This window comes from Sceloporus undulatus, chromosome 5 (genome assembly GCF_019175285.1).
Source record: "Sceloporus undulatus isolate JIND9_A2432 ecotype Alabama chromosome 5, SceUnd_v1.1, whole genome shotgun sequence".
NCBI classification, from domain to species: domain Eukaryota; kingdom Metazoa; phylum Chordata; class Lepidosauria; order Squamata; family Phrynosomatidae; genus Sceloporus; species Sceloporus undulatus.
In genome coordinates this window covers 94,880,463-94,895,480 of record NC_056526.1, presented here as the reverse complement: position 1 = coordinate 94,895,480, position 15,018 = coordinate 94,880,463, and the positions used below count along the sequence as shown (strand labels likewise).

The following is a 15,018-nucleotide window of genomic DNA, read 5'->3' as shown; positions in this document are numbered from 1 at the left end:
GATGAAGCACCTGGCAGCCTGACCATTCCCTTCCTCTTCATAACCATCAGCTACCTTGAGAATTGTCCTCTTAACCACACTTTTCAAAATGTGTAGGAGTTGGCTGGGAAGGGTGTGAGATATTAGCTGGCACTCCATACTGGGGCAAATTCTCAGGGATGCTAGATTGAAAACAGGGTGTCTGGAATCAATGTGAATACAGCAATAGCTAGGCAATCACTCTCAATTCTTTCCTAATGCCCTGGCATACCTAGATTCAGTTGGTTGGAAGGATCTAGCAGTAGGATTCAGACAAATAAACAGTACAGTTCAATTTGTAGTAATATTACTACAAGAAGCAACTGGTAAAACAGTAAGGGGTCAGGAAAATTGTTTTCTTCTTTCTTTATTATTATTATTATTATTATTATTATTATTAACCTTTATTTATGAAGCGCTGTAAATTTACACAGCGCTGTACATGCAATTTATGACTGAAAGGACTCTAGCTTTATGCATGCAGTGTGTAGCACAGAAAGCACAGTAATTATCTCAAAACATGGCAAAAATGGGGAAGGAGGATAAGTAGAAACACAAAGAAAATAGCCTCAAAATGTGGAAAAGGAGGAATTATTCTGCCATGCAGTAATTATTGAGTGATGTTTAATTATTGGGACTTTGCTGAAATGAAAAGGAATAGGGGTGAGCCTATGCATGGAAACAGTAGCAATTTATTACTTTGGGCAAATGTAATTTTCTTCTGAAGAATTATGCGACGAGAGTCAGATAACAGTTTTGTCATATAACAAGGCCAGCAAACGAGTGGCAGAGACTAGCAACAGTTTTGTTGAACAATGTCAGCAGGTATAAAAAGGAAGGCAGCTGAGTGGTGTGTTTGGAATCTCAGGAGATATGTCCATCTTTTGGGGGAGACTTGTTTCCCTGTGGTGAGACTGGAAGAAAGAATCCACCTATGTTTCCTAGAAACAATGTGCCACTGAAAGACACATGTTTTAATACAGAAAAATGTAGGTTCAGCTATAGAGTAGAAGTGGCCCTGGGAGGTGGTATTTTTTCCCCAGGCCTTCCAAAAACTAGGATCACAGCAAGATGCTGCTATCCTTATGTCTTCAGGTGAAAGCTGTATATTCATACGCACAGAAAGGTGTATTGAAAATGTATATTCTTTGTTGTTGTTAAAGTAGAACAGCAAGGGGAGGAGAGGAGAAAAAGATGACTTGTTATAGAGGATGATGTGCTAACAAAGTCATTTTAAAGGTAGTCAGTACCAGCTTAATATAGAACCATTTTGAGCATCTCCAAGGTCTTTAATAGCAGTGAAACATCAAATCAAACAGCTGCACACAAGCAGGGTCCGTGCACATCTGGGACCCACACTTATACACATGTGGAAGATATGATTATAGTAGGACAGTTTATTTCAGAGATGTCTTTGTAACTACTCTATCAGGATTTTCTATTGACCTGGCTGTGGTAGGGGTGGGGCAGCACTTCTTGGAAAGACTACAGAGGGGAAGCTCCCTCTCTGGTCCATACTAAGGACATAAAAATGGAACACTATAGCATAATTCAGATGTGGGCTTTTAATTTCATCTCCCCATCTTTTATGTTCACCTGTTTACATGTCAATCTTTTTGTGCTACCAAAGATGGTGATCTTACTTCTCTTACAACTTTGCTGGTAGTTGGAGAACCTGGGGATGAAAGCCCAACTCAGGCCATGTTGGACCTGCTTCATGCTCATATGGAAGAAGAACCATACTGTGGCTTACACCTATTCGGATCCCATACCCTGCCATCCTAGTTTTAACCCCACCCTCACCCCAGAAAGTAAGCTCAAAGGTAGCACTATTTCATGTGCCACTCTAAAGCTCTTCTCTTGCTGTATCACCATAAAGTTGTGACTATTCTTTGTCTATATCAATGTGTATCCACTGTACACTCAGCTCCCTCTCATTGCCATGTATACAAACTAGAAAAACATGAGCAATAACTGTAAGGAACAACAAACAATTTCAAAAGGGGAACCACTATCAATTAAGCTTTTTCTGTCCTTTTCACCAGAATAATTTTTTGTGTCTTATTTTGCTTGTTTAGAACTATGTCTTTTGTTTGGTAGAACAGGAAGAATGGATATTAATATTAATCTCATATAGCAACTGAAAAATCCCTACCGTAACAAAAATCCCTACCTGCTTTTTCAAATACATGTCATAAGCAAACACAGGAACTTTTTGCAGGAATAGTTGTGATAATAAAATAGTAGGATTTGGATCTCTACCCAAAATGCAACCAAGCTAAAACCCACAATCCTCATGTACGTTATTTTGAGCAAAGCAAACTAAAGCAAATTTAAACCATGCAACAGTATGGTAGCGTTCATGCATTTCTCCCTTTCATTTATTCTGGACAGGCGAATGTCTTGGAAGAAAAGATGCAAAGTATCCTCTCCTTAGGCATGAGCACACTCCGCTCAACCATTCTGACAGTACAAAAAACCACAATGCTCTATTTCAGGTACCATGGAGGACACATTTAACACCCTAATATGTTAAACTGCTCCTACTATTTGCCAAGATAAATTAAGAAGGAGATGGGGAATATAGGAGGGAAATATATTTAACCTGAATGCCCTGAATAACTAGACACTAAATCACAGGACGCATGATATATCAAGAACATTGTCCCCCTGGGCATAATACTACATCAGCTATACAACAAATCATTTCCTTCAATAATCAAACAGAAAGCTTATCACATTTAGGGAGGATTTGGGGATGTGTGAGTGGATAGTTGCAATTTGGGGGGATGGACAAGGAGACACTGATCTCAGTTCCTGGAATGACCATATATCCTACATTATGGGAACCTTCTTGGATGGGACTGTGGGGGATAGTTACAGAGAAAAGCCTTGGTTTCCAGAGAAAGACATAAACACACTTTTAACCGATTAAAGTTTTAAAAAGAGGTGGAAAAGGAAACCACTACCCTTCATCTTCATTCTCATACAAAAGCCATTCACTGCATTCACCCCCACCATAAAAATCAATAAATACAACCCCTAATTCACTACCTATGGATAGGGGCAGCCAATTTGGGGGGGGGGTCCATTTTGTATCAGCTCTATTTCCATAAGGTTTCTAAATATCAATGCATTGCATAAAGACTCCCCTGCTGAGCTCCCCCTCCTAAAAGACCATGACCCAGCAAAACATGGCTGCTTTTAAACTGTAAGTGGATGGGTCTGATATATATACTTTGCATCCATTAACAGTACTATCACCCTTGGGAGGACACCAGGTCGAAAGTGTTATCCCAGTTAACTGACTGGTTCTAACTGGTCACTTATTCTGTAGACAGAATATTCATAAGTTGCAAAAACAAAATATCACTAAAAGGGACACTTTATTTGCAGCAGTACTATTACGCTGCATTACAGATTTCTGAACAGTAACACAGACAATTGCAAGACAACTCTTAGCAATTTCGTCTGGTTGGTATTCCACTGAGATTTTTATAACCTTTAGTTGTGACAATGAAGTATAATCACAAAATATATAACTGTCTATGTGTGTGTGTGTGTGGGGGGGGGGTTGATGAAAATTTCATTTTCAGTCCTGACAAGCATTCTGCCTGCTTGACTCTCAAAGAGTTAACCTCATGGTTCCCCATCTCCGCAGTGCTGCATAAACACTGTACATTATTTTTTACTGAGCATGCTTCATCTTCTCTGGTCTCTACAGTCTTGGGCTGTCAATCAACCGTCAACCCTCAACACATCAGCAAAATGCACACCACCACATTGTCAGCACAGCAGCTGATGAGACTCTGCTAAGGACTGCCAATCAAACTTGCTTCTTTTATCCATTCTGGAAATATTTTGTCTCAGAGAAACAAAGAGCCTGGCCAACAAAGGATCAGAGTCTAGTATTTACTCTTGTTCAATGATTAGAAAGTCCTTAACTGGAAAGCATCATTTTTTCCCCCTTCAGGAACCATAAAACTGATCTGTTTTGTTATTAAGATAAATGCAAATCCCTTCTCTTTTTCTCACCCCACCCCCTTTTAGATGCATAGAACAAATTCATGTGAACTATTAAAGGGGTGCCTGCTTCTGAATGAAGTAAAATTGTAGCTAGGTACCACTGCTTTCATTACCTTTTTATTTATATAAATACTATAGATCATGTCATAGCTCAGACAGTGTTTTTCATATCACATTTACTCCATCATAAAGCAGAATTTCTCTATTTTTCTGATATAACTTCAGCAAAGAAACAGATATCAATGATGCAGAATTAGCAGTTAGGCCTTGAGTCAATCATAAAAATAATTCTGGATTCATCTGACCATGTTTTACATCAGGGATGCTCTTCCTTTGTATCCAAGGCTCTGGCTGCCAATTATAAACTAATATTAACAGTATAGCACTTAAAGAATTGACAGTAAAATCAATGAAAATTTAGTTGGATATTTCAATGTATTGGAGCAGGGCTTACCTTCAGGACTTTGTGCTCAAACCTTTATCTACTAATGCCTAAAATTCCTGTTAAATCATTTTATGATTTGTGGCACACAAATTCAAGGGTTTTGAAAAATCAAAATAAAGAAAATCCGAAACAATTGAATCTTCTAATTTGTTAATACAATTAAAGGATTTTATGAGGTCCAGTAGATGAAGGGCATTAAGTGGGGGGAAATGTTTGTCATATGGTTTTTAAATGATCCTGGTGATGAACAGGATGTTAGTTGCTGGATCACAGCACCTGTGATAGATCCAACCAGAAGGTCAATATAGAAAATAATGTCTAATTGTGTTATTCATGTTTCACTGAGAAACTGTTGATATACTGTATTGCTTGATATATTGTACTGCTTTGTATTGCACTGCATTGTATTGTGACATATGTCACATAACCGGCTTAATGTGAACCGCTTTGATCAGATGGAAAAGCGGTATACAAATACATTTTTATTATTTATTATTATTATTAAGTCAGATATTTTTCTCTAAGATCCTTTTAAAAGAATGTCTAAGAACCAAAACCGAAGTCGAGTTCTTAGTCCCTGCTGCGGTAGATCCTTTGATCAACAGTGCTTTACATAAATTGACTTACCAAGTTTCTATTGATTCACTGAGTCTATTCCATCTGTGTACAGCCTGCATGGTATAGTGGTCTGAAGGCTGTACTCGGACCCCAGGAGACCTGAGTTCGAATCTCCATTCACCCATGGAAACTGCTTAATGACCTTGGGCAATCCACATTCTCTCAGCCTCAAGAAGAAGCCACTAGCAAGTTTCGTCTGAATAAATTTGCCAAGAAAACCCTGCGATAGATTCACTTTAGGTGCCTTCACTACTTGAAGACACACTTTAACAGGGGAAAAAATCTCTATATGGGGCTAAACATTGGATTTAAGCCTTTTAAAAAAATCCCCAATTTAACTTTAAAAACCTGGGTAGGGAGGTTGGCCATCATTAATTTCATCCGCTAACAGCAATGTTTGAACAAATTTGTTAGTTCACACCAGAAGCTAACATGACTAGTGAATTGCAAAGCAAATACATTTACAACAATTCTTGCATTCTCTCCTCCAGATACACCATTGTATTTTGAGCTTAAAACCTTTGGAGATTTTATATTTCTTGCAGTAACTGATAGTCACTGTATCAACCACCGGCATTTAATTCATATTATCAGTTATCTCTGGGTGTTTATTTGACAAGTGCTGCCTCTTTCTGGAAGAGCTGAAGGAAAGGCTACTCTGAACACCATTTAAGGGATTATTGTTGACAGAATTACTATTTCTTGCCTTTCAAAGCAAGTGATAAGTCTGCACAGACCTTCAGATTACAGCCTCTAGCAAAACTGGTAGTGGCTGATCTGTCCCAATTAGGTTGAGTCAACTTGTCAGATATCAAATTTGCTAGTTGTATTATCCATCTAAGAAGCACAGATACATCAGTAAAAAGCAATTAACGTCCAGTTAGATTGGGCAGGGCTCTGTTTCTGTGCAAAGCAGGGCTACACATGAAAAAATTTGTCAAACTCTAAAAAATATTCCTGCTGTCACAACTAATTTCTAGTGGCTGCGTTATCTTCTAACTGTGGAGAGTTCAACACACAGCGAGTCAGTAAACCTGAATCCCAATGAAAGATAAAATGATTACAAGACCCCTCGAGAGCTGCTGATCAGAGAATAAATTGTTGTGATGATTTGTAAGGTATTTGTATTTCCTTTATCAGGGTGGCTCAGTTCAGACATGATGGAGCTGCTGAAACCTAGAGAAAACTATGATGTTTGAAGAGGTCACACCCCTCTCAAGAGAACAGATTTGTACTTCCTTTGGTTCCTTATCTAGCAGCTATAATTCATACATCCATCATATACTTTTCTTCAGAGACAAAGGATTCTGCCACTTCAAATATCCTATTGTACAATCTCGAGATAAGTATAATGTACTTTACATGGGGCTGCCCTTGAAGATAGTCTTGAAATTTTATGTGGTCCAGAAAAAAGAAATCCTATTGGTGTTGAGTGTTATGGCCTGTTATAGACTGCCAAAATAAAGCTGCTTTGGGTCTCTTTAGAGGTATTCTATTTAAATGATGCATGGGTCCTAAGAGTCCGGAGGTCGTGCCAAAGCCACACTCCATTCTTAAGAACTGGAGTGCAGCTTTGGTGCAGCTTCTGGATTCTTAGGATGCATGCATCATTTAAACCGCATGCCTCCAAAGAGACCTGAAGCAGCTTTATTTTGGCAGTCTGTAACAGGCCTAAGTGACATTGGCTTCATGAGCCTTCCAAGTTTCTTTTCCCAATTTGTTCCCGGCCTAACTTCTTTCCACCATCATATCTATTATCTGATTATTATGATTACTCTACCAATTGGTTTTTATAGGTGTTTGGGAATTCATTTTGTCTCAGATCAGGGATACCTGAAGAAGCATAGGAAGCACTTTCTCTAATGCATATTTCTTAGCCATGATAATTGGTGTCTTCCTTGAATAGCTCTTTGCAACTGCTGAGCAAAATCTGGAGTGGATTCATTGTTGTACTGACATGTCACCAGCCACTAATATTTTGAGAGCAATGACAGAAATGATGTTTTAGTTGCCATCCTTATCTAAAGCAACAATGTACAGAATTAGGATCAGGTTAGTTTTGTAAAGCTGTAAAGCATAGACAAGTTAGGTATATTCTAATCAGTATATCTGGCCTCCATTTAAAAACATAATTTTGATGCTATGTCTTTAAAAGTTGATGTATTTTTTGAATGTCAGTGATGGAAACAACTTCCCTTCATAGACTGTATGAACAGGAAGATACATGGTTCTAAACAACTACTAGAGCAAGGGACCTTCTGCAAAGGCATTATGGATGTCGAACTCCATTCTACTCAAAGAAAATACGCTTAACACACCCCTAGGAACATTCCTCTATAGTACTGTACTGTGATTCAGTGTGTGCTATATAATACTCATTACCAACTGACTGTATTCTTTTGTTTGAAAAACTGTTAACTGATTTTAAAAACCTCTCTAATAAAAAATACTGTTTAAAAATTGAAATGTTTAATTGCAATGGCTTAAATTCAGTATCACACTACAACTGTTAGTGTGATATAACTTGCTTTCCTTCTTCTCCCCCTAAAGCCTAAAGCCTCCCATGTCATTTGCATGGAAATGTTCCCTCACAATCCAGAACAGGTTTTTAGGATGGGGAGGTTTGCAGAGGCAATGGGAGATTTCCCCTCTCCAATTCTGCTGACAGAAGCAGTACTCCAAGTGGCCAGCAAGTTTTTCCACCACTGAGCTGCCCTTTTGATTTTATATTTTGCTAGCTATTTCTTTTTGAAAAAGAAATGTATACATTTTACAATGAAAAAAGTGGGGTGGAATGGAATTACATTTACACAAAACTTGACTGTTCCAAAGCACTCTTCCTGGCCTAGAAAAAACCATTCCAACCTGCCTTTCAAAATGTGTTTTCTGTGGGCAAGTTCTTCTAATTATTTATCAAGCAATCCCATTTTTATCCCATTAACCACCAAAAATTTCAGGGCAGTATACATAGAGTTTCCTGATTTTAGTCACAAAAAATCCTGTCCGGTTGGTTAAGCCATGGGAGTAGCCTGCGCAACATGATTTCAAAGCTGAATGAGGATCTGAACCTAACTGGTGTCTATTGCTCTTTTCTAGACACTCCACCTCTCCAATACTGAAAACTGTATTAACAATTCAGCAGACACCAAGGAAATGGCTAGAGCATTGCCATCCTTAAACTAGCATCTAAATCCATTTCCTGAATACACAAAACCAAAGGTGAAATATTAGAACATGTTTGTCCCTTACTGTATCGCTTTGGTCCGTCTTCCAAACAAAATGAAAGGGTTAAGGTTGCATCATCTTCAAAAAATTCTGTTGCAAAGGCATCCCACCAGAGGTTATCGCTGTCCTAAGAGGGAAGAAATAATTGTTTTTACAGGAGGAAATCAACTTAGATTTATTATTTGTTCAAGTGTTTACTGCCCCTTTTAAAATATTCTTAATTAAAAAAAATTAAGATTATTAATTTTATTTTTAAACCAAAAGTATTGCTCATTCATATTGCTTAGATTTTGAAAATCTAATATAATCACATATAGAGAAAAGCCTCTTCCTCTTCAATCTTTATTAATCAAAATTCATTTGGGAGAATAAAGAGTATCCAAATTTCATCCTCAGTGTCACCACCTGCAACCTGCCTTATGACTGAGCCAGCATCCCAACATTGTTTCACAAGATTAACAGTTGGTTGCCTTTACCACCCTTTTCAGAATTGCTTCTCATTGGGAGCTTTTCACATTACATAATTATTGCACTATGATTTCACTTTAACTGTCATTACAATGTCCCATGGATTCCTGGGCTTCGTAGTTTAGCAGCTGCCACTGCCAAAGCAGATTAGGTAAGGAACTGAAAGCACACAGACAAACAGCAAACAAAGAGGAGACAAGTTCCATGTGCTAAAAGATGGTCAACTGTTTATTAGTGCTTTAAAAGGCCTTCCTCAGGGGCCTTCAAAAGAATTCACTGGAGTTGTGAACACTCTCCAAAATACAGAACCAGAGTGATAAAGGGCCCTTTATCTCTATGGTCCTTCATTTTGGAGAGTGTTCACAATAAACACAATAAACTAATAAACAGTTGGCCATATTTTAGCATGTGGTGCTTGTCTCCTCTTTGTTTGCTTACAGCCAAAACAAAACCAGAGGCAGGTAGCATGGCACTGGGGCATCTCCAACATCCTCCCTCACACCAGACACGCACAGTTGCCATCACTAGGACCGGACCAAAGGCAGGCAATGCAGTGGTAAGATTAGGGGTGCAGGAGCATTGGGATACAAATGGGGAAGTAAAGTGAGGAAAGATATGAGGGGAGGAGGAACAAGAGAGAAGAACAAAAGGTTGAATGGACTGGTGGCAACTGAAGGATTGGAGAAAAAAAGGAAGAGAGGGCAAACTCAGGGGAGTCGAAACAAATCAGTCAAAAAAGGGATACATGGAACAGAGTGACAAACAGCTGCTGGGCAACACAGCAGCAGTAGTGGTGGGTAACACTGACATAATATCTCACAGAGAGAACAGCAGTGACAGCATAGCTAACACGTTAGCACTGCACAAAGGCAGGCAAACTGAACCTCCTGGCAAGACTCTTTCACCAAGAATATCCTGTGATGAGACAACCCAAACTAATCAAAAGGAAGAACTAGTACATAGACAGACAGATAGAAAGGAGCACCATTGGGAGATCACAACAGATCAAGGGCACAGAAAAACTCCATGATGGGGAGTCAAACAGAGACATGTTTAACAAGGCAAAGCTTGTCTGAAGCAGCACTACAGATATTATAGAAACATGGAATGTGAAAAGCATGAAACAAGAGAAGCTAAACAGTAAAAAAAAGGAAACGGGATGCATAAATATAGCAATTCTAGGGGTGAGCAAGCTAAAATGGACAAGAATGGACAGTTTGACTCTGATAACTACACAATGTTCTACTCAGGAAATGAAAATCATGAAGAAACAGGATGCTTTTCATAGTAAGGAGAGATATAGCAAAACAAAGGATACAGTGCAAAATCAGATCAAATGATGTCAGGAAGGTTTCAGGGAAGACGTATAAATATTACCATAATCCACGTATATGAGCCAACCGCAGAGGCAAGGAAAGAAGATAGTGAGAGATTCTATGAAGCGGTCCAGGAAGAAATTGGCAACACACAAACACTGGATTTCAAACTAATCATAGGTGGGATACAGACCGCCCAAAAAGGGCGGACTGCCCGCGCCTTGTTTTGCTGCACGAGGGAGCTACAGCGGACAAACCGCACGGCTCCCTCGCACAGCAAAAAGGACCCGCAAAAAGCAGGTCCTTCTTGTGGTACCATAAGGACATCGCAGTGTGCCAATGGCACACTCGTGACATCCTTATGATGCCGGGACATGCGGACGCTAAGTGTCCGTCGCGTCAAAATGGTGGCACCCGTGTGTACAGGGCACTGCCATTTTGATGCCTCTGTCATGTGCTAGGGGTGAGGCCAATATGGGCGGTGCGCCCTCAGCCAACCCCTAGCAACTGGAATGCTAAAGTAGGCAGCAAAAAAGAGTCAAAATCAGTGGGCAGATTTGGACAAGGCATAAGAAATGAAGCAGGAGAGCTACTGATAGAATTTTAAGCTGGAATGCTCTATGATAAAAAGAGGAACATACTACAGGACCAAGAAGAAGTAAAAAGACATTGGTTGAAATACACAGAAGGGCTGCGTGAAAGAGATGAAGTATGAATGACATGTGGAATTAAGAAGCATATGATGATGAATCCCAAATTGTAGAAAGGGAGATAGAAGCTGCCATAAGAGAAACTAGGAAGAATACATCACCAGGAACACACAATATTCCAATCAACCTGCTACAGTCCACATAGACAGTAAACTCCAGTGTTAAGTAAACTATGCCAGTGAATTTGGAATATAAAACACAGTGGCCAATAGCAACACAGGCCTAGTATAGACCAGCATTTTGTGCCAGCCTGGGGCCGAAAGTAGGGCTCAGTACAGCGGAGTGTCCGCACACTCCCGAGCCCTACCGTGCACAGTGGGCACTATCTTGGCATGCTGCCATTTACACAGGACGCACCATGATGACAGCACTCATGTGCAGCACACAAATGGTGCCGGGCATGGGGAGCATCATGAGAGTGTGACATGACCCTTATGGCACTCCGCTAGCACCAGTGAAAGAAGCTCTTTTTCAGAGCTTCTTTTCCTGGTGGGTTGGGGCTGTGGTGTCCAGTTGCCGTGTCCCCAACCCTGTGCATCTAAGGGTGGCACAGAGTAGCTCCTCCCCATACCATCTTAACTAAGGACAGAAACAAAAAATGCAGGCATCTTACTAAAATTTATGTTATTAAAAAAATAAAAGCTGAAAATGTCAGAGGGAAGTGTTACTGGGTGTTATGCGGATATTAAACTTGGATCTCTCTCTCTACACACACACACACACACACACACACACCTACTGGGACAAATACTACTGCTACTACTTTTTCTTCACCCCAGCCCCCTGCAGCAATGAAGATGCCAAATATGATCTCAAGCTTGAAATCAGCAATGCAGTTAGGACTAAAGGAGCTCAGGGGTAAGGACAGGTGCCCTCCCACGTCAGCCAGAGAATATTAGGAAGTAGGGCTCGGTGTCAGCACCTGGGATGGTTTGACGTTGGTCAATGCAGCATCCATTATTTGGGTTCATTTTTTAAAATGTTTTACAATCAGGAACTCACCAACCCAGAAAGTATAGTATATGATCACATTTTGAAAAAATGTACCATTCATTTCTATAAGAAAATTATTCTTATTTCCAAATAACTGGCTATCCTATGGGGATATAACACTTGCATAACTAGCTAGTTCCACAAGTGATCTGGATTTTTTTTTTGCCAGCCTGTGTATGAAGGTCTTTGAGACCTCTTTATGTGAGCATTTCCCCGGGCTATGCAACACTCCACAGCACTCCTAGAGAGATGCAGGAGTATAGGCCTGCCACTAGTCTTGCTGTCTCGGCTCACTTCACACTCCTGTGGAATTATGGTAGCATGATACTACGCAAGCTCACTAAAAAATACAAGCATTGTGTTTAGTGTCAGGGCAATAGAAGCAAAATGCATTGTACTCCTTCAGCCAACACAGTGTGACTGATTTAAGTGAGTGTTAAAATGCAAACCTGCATGTGATCAAAGTATATTTTAATCAGGCTTGGCTAACTGTTTGTTTTCTGTAACATATCAGAGCAGAAGAAGCAGTTGTAAAGCAAGGAATGGAGAGGGGAATGTTAGTTGTGTGCTTTACATGGAAGTCATATTATCTCTGTTAAAACCTGTAAATCCTGGACCTACAGATGCCTAACTGTGCCACAGATGTGAATTTTAGATTCTCTGTTTTCCCCTTGGGAACAAGAGATAATGGCCCCAGTAAGACAGGATGATAAAATTTCAACCACTGTTTCCAATTGTAAATTGTATTTCATTTTCTGAAAACAGCTCCTGAATCTCACTAGAGAAAGGCATCAACCTGTTCAGAATCTCATTGAACCCACCACCCACTAACAGTTCAAAATTGAGACACCAGTTCACACATACAAAGCATATGCTTTCCAGTATAAAAGAAGAGGATGTCTCAACGTCTCTCCCCATTAAATCATGCAAGTCACAAATTGAGCCCAGAACGATGCTCCTACTGGACCAAATAAATAATGTATCAGTTGGAGATAACAAACTAGAACTAGTTATCTGGATTCTGAAAGTTAGTCTGGTTCATTGGAATTTGTGCTATGCTTTATAGTAGATCGGCTGGAATCTTGGCAACACAGAAAGCAATCTGAAAGTTTCTCTCCATTAAACAGTAAATAGTTTGAAAGTTCCTGGTATAGAAGTTTCTGAACTTATATTCTAAATAGCCCCTAAAGGTGAGTTTTAAAGTTGTTGTTGCTGTTGTTGTTGTTGTTGTTGTTGTGTGCCTTCAAGTCATTTCTGATATATGGCAACCCTAAGGCAAACCCATCATGAGATTTTCTAGGCATGTTTCTTTAGAGGGGGTTTGCCATCGCCATCCTCTGAGATACATTATCCATCCTCTGAGGCGGAGAGAGTGTGACTTGCCAAAGGACATCAATGGATTTACATGGCCGAGTGAGGATTCAAACCCTGGTCTCCAGAGTCATAATCCAACACTCAAGCTGCTATGCCATGCTGGCTCCCATATCAAGTATATACTTAAGAGTATATACAGGACCAAATGTGTTGGGGTGTTTTACTAATAAAACAACCATATTTTGAGCATCTTGAGACACGTCTCCAGCTTCTTCTGTGGAATCATCCCAAAAGCACCATGTGCAGTAACTAGATTTTTTTTTTATTCTGGGAACTACAATTCCCCAAAAGGATCTTTCTAAAGTTCTGCTAACCATCTTTTGTGACCATCTTTGTGCCATGGCAAGAATGAGCTAACCTCATGGGGTCAACAGCACACAGCTGAGAATCTAGTGATGTACTACAGTTGCCATAGGTAATACACATCCCCACATTTTTTCACATCTCATTTTGATAATTTAAAGGTTAAATGGCATACCTGATGGCACACCTGAGTGGGCTATATCTGGCCATAGGCTAATACTCACCAAGGCCACCTTTACTGAGGTCTTCTAGCATGGGAAGAAATGGAAGTTTCTAGGAGTCAGTCAGTCACTCAATTTAAGTAAACTCCAAGAGAAGGGGAAATGCATAGAGCTTCTGTTCAACTCATATATTGCTTATTCTCATTTATATCTAAAATGTCTACTGGCTGGAAAGTGCAGAAAATACATTACGGATTCTCTGAGTGGAACATTAAAAACACCCATTTTTTTAATCACAATTTGAACATACCCAAGATTTTTAATCGGATATTTTCTACATGCTTTAAATTGGTGGGGGGAGACACCCTGGAACTGAAGTCACCTGAATATATAAACACGAAGTTCAACAGCGAAGACATATTTCCAATTAAAATTGCACGTTCTAATATTTGCCAGCAAGCCAAATGGCATTTTCAGCCAAATGGTGGAGGAAACCAAACTGGGGGAAGGGGGGGTATAATTACAAGAAGGAAAAATGATTTTTAAAATCCCCCTTTCTCAACAAAAAGAGTCAAGGCTGCCCCCAGGCATCCTTAACTCATGCGCTGACAGGTTACCTGGGATTTTTGGCAGAATAATTATTTTCCAATTCAGCAATAATGAGATATTACCATGGCAACCCTCCTTTCACATTGCACACTCCTGCTCTCAAACATTGAAATAATGGACAAAAAATTAATACTTTGAAAAGTACTTTAAAAATACATTTAAGGCAAAAGGACAAAAGAAAGAAAAGAGGAGAAGAAACTGACAGCAGGTTCAGGAGAGGAGAAGTGACCAGTGACCCTTGACATCTGCTGCACATTGAGTTTTTAGGTAAGTTTTTCTTTTGTAGAAATTGCACTCCAGACCTCCATGTTTACTTTTTCTCTAGGATTATAATGAACATTTTTCAGATATATATTCTTTGGAGGATTTCTAGTGATACAGAATTCCATTATTGCCATATCTTTAAGGCCAGGTGACATAGGCTTGCTCTTAACATCTAAATGTCATATTGAGAAGGATCATTATTTTATTTGTTTGGGTTTTTGTTTAGCAAAATGGCTTGTGGAATTCAATGTGTAATGGAAGGAAATCTACCTCTCTAATAAATATTTGGGTTATGGCCTGTTCTGTTCAATGGTAACAAGTGACATAGGACCTGGGCATCCTTATGCGCATCAAAAGGCATATCCAACAAGTTCCGAGGATAACACTGTGAGACAGTTCAGAATTATGTATTCATCCAGATGCCCAGGTGGAAAGCTTATTATTATTATTATTATTATTATTATTATTATTATTATTATTATTATTAT

General features: G+C 39.4%; 1 protein-coding gene across 1 annotated transcript in view; it reads right to left on the bottom strand.

The window, feature by feature from the left end:
• LDB2 (LIM domain binding 2) overlaps positions 1–15,018 on the bottom strand; it is a 194,610-nt gene that overhangs the window by 88,366 nt on the left and 91,226 nt on the right. Inside the window, 1 exon segment of the mRNA XM_042470595.1 lies at positions 8,357–8,459. Coding sequence (XP_042326529.1) covers positions 8,357–8,459 — 103 coding nt within the window.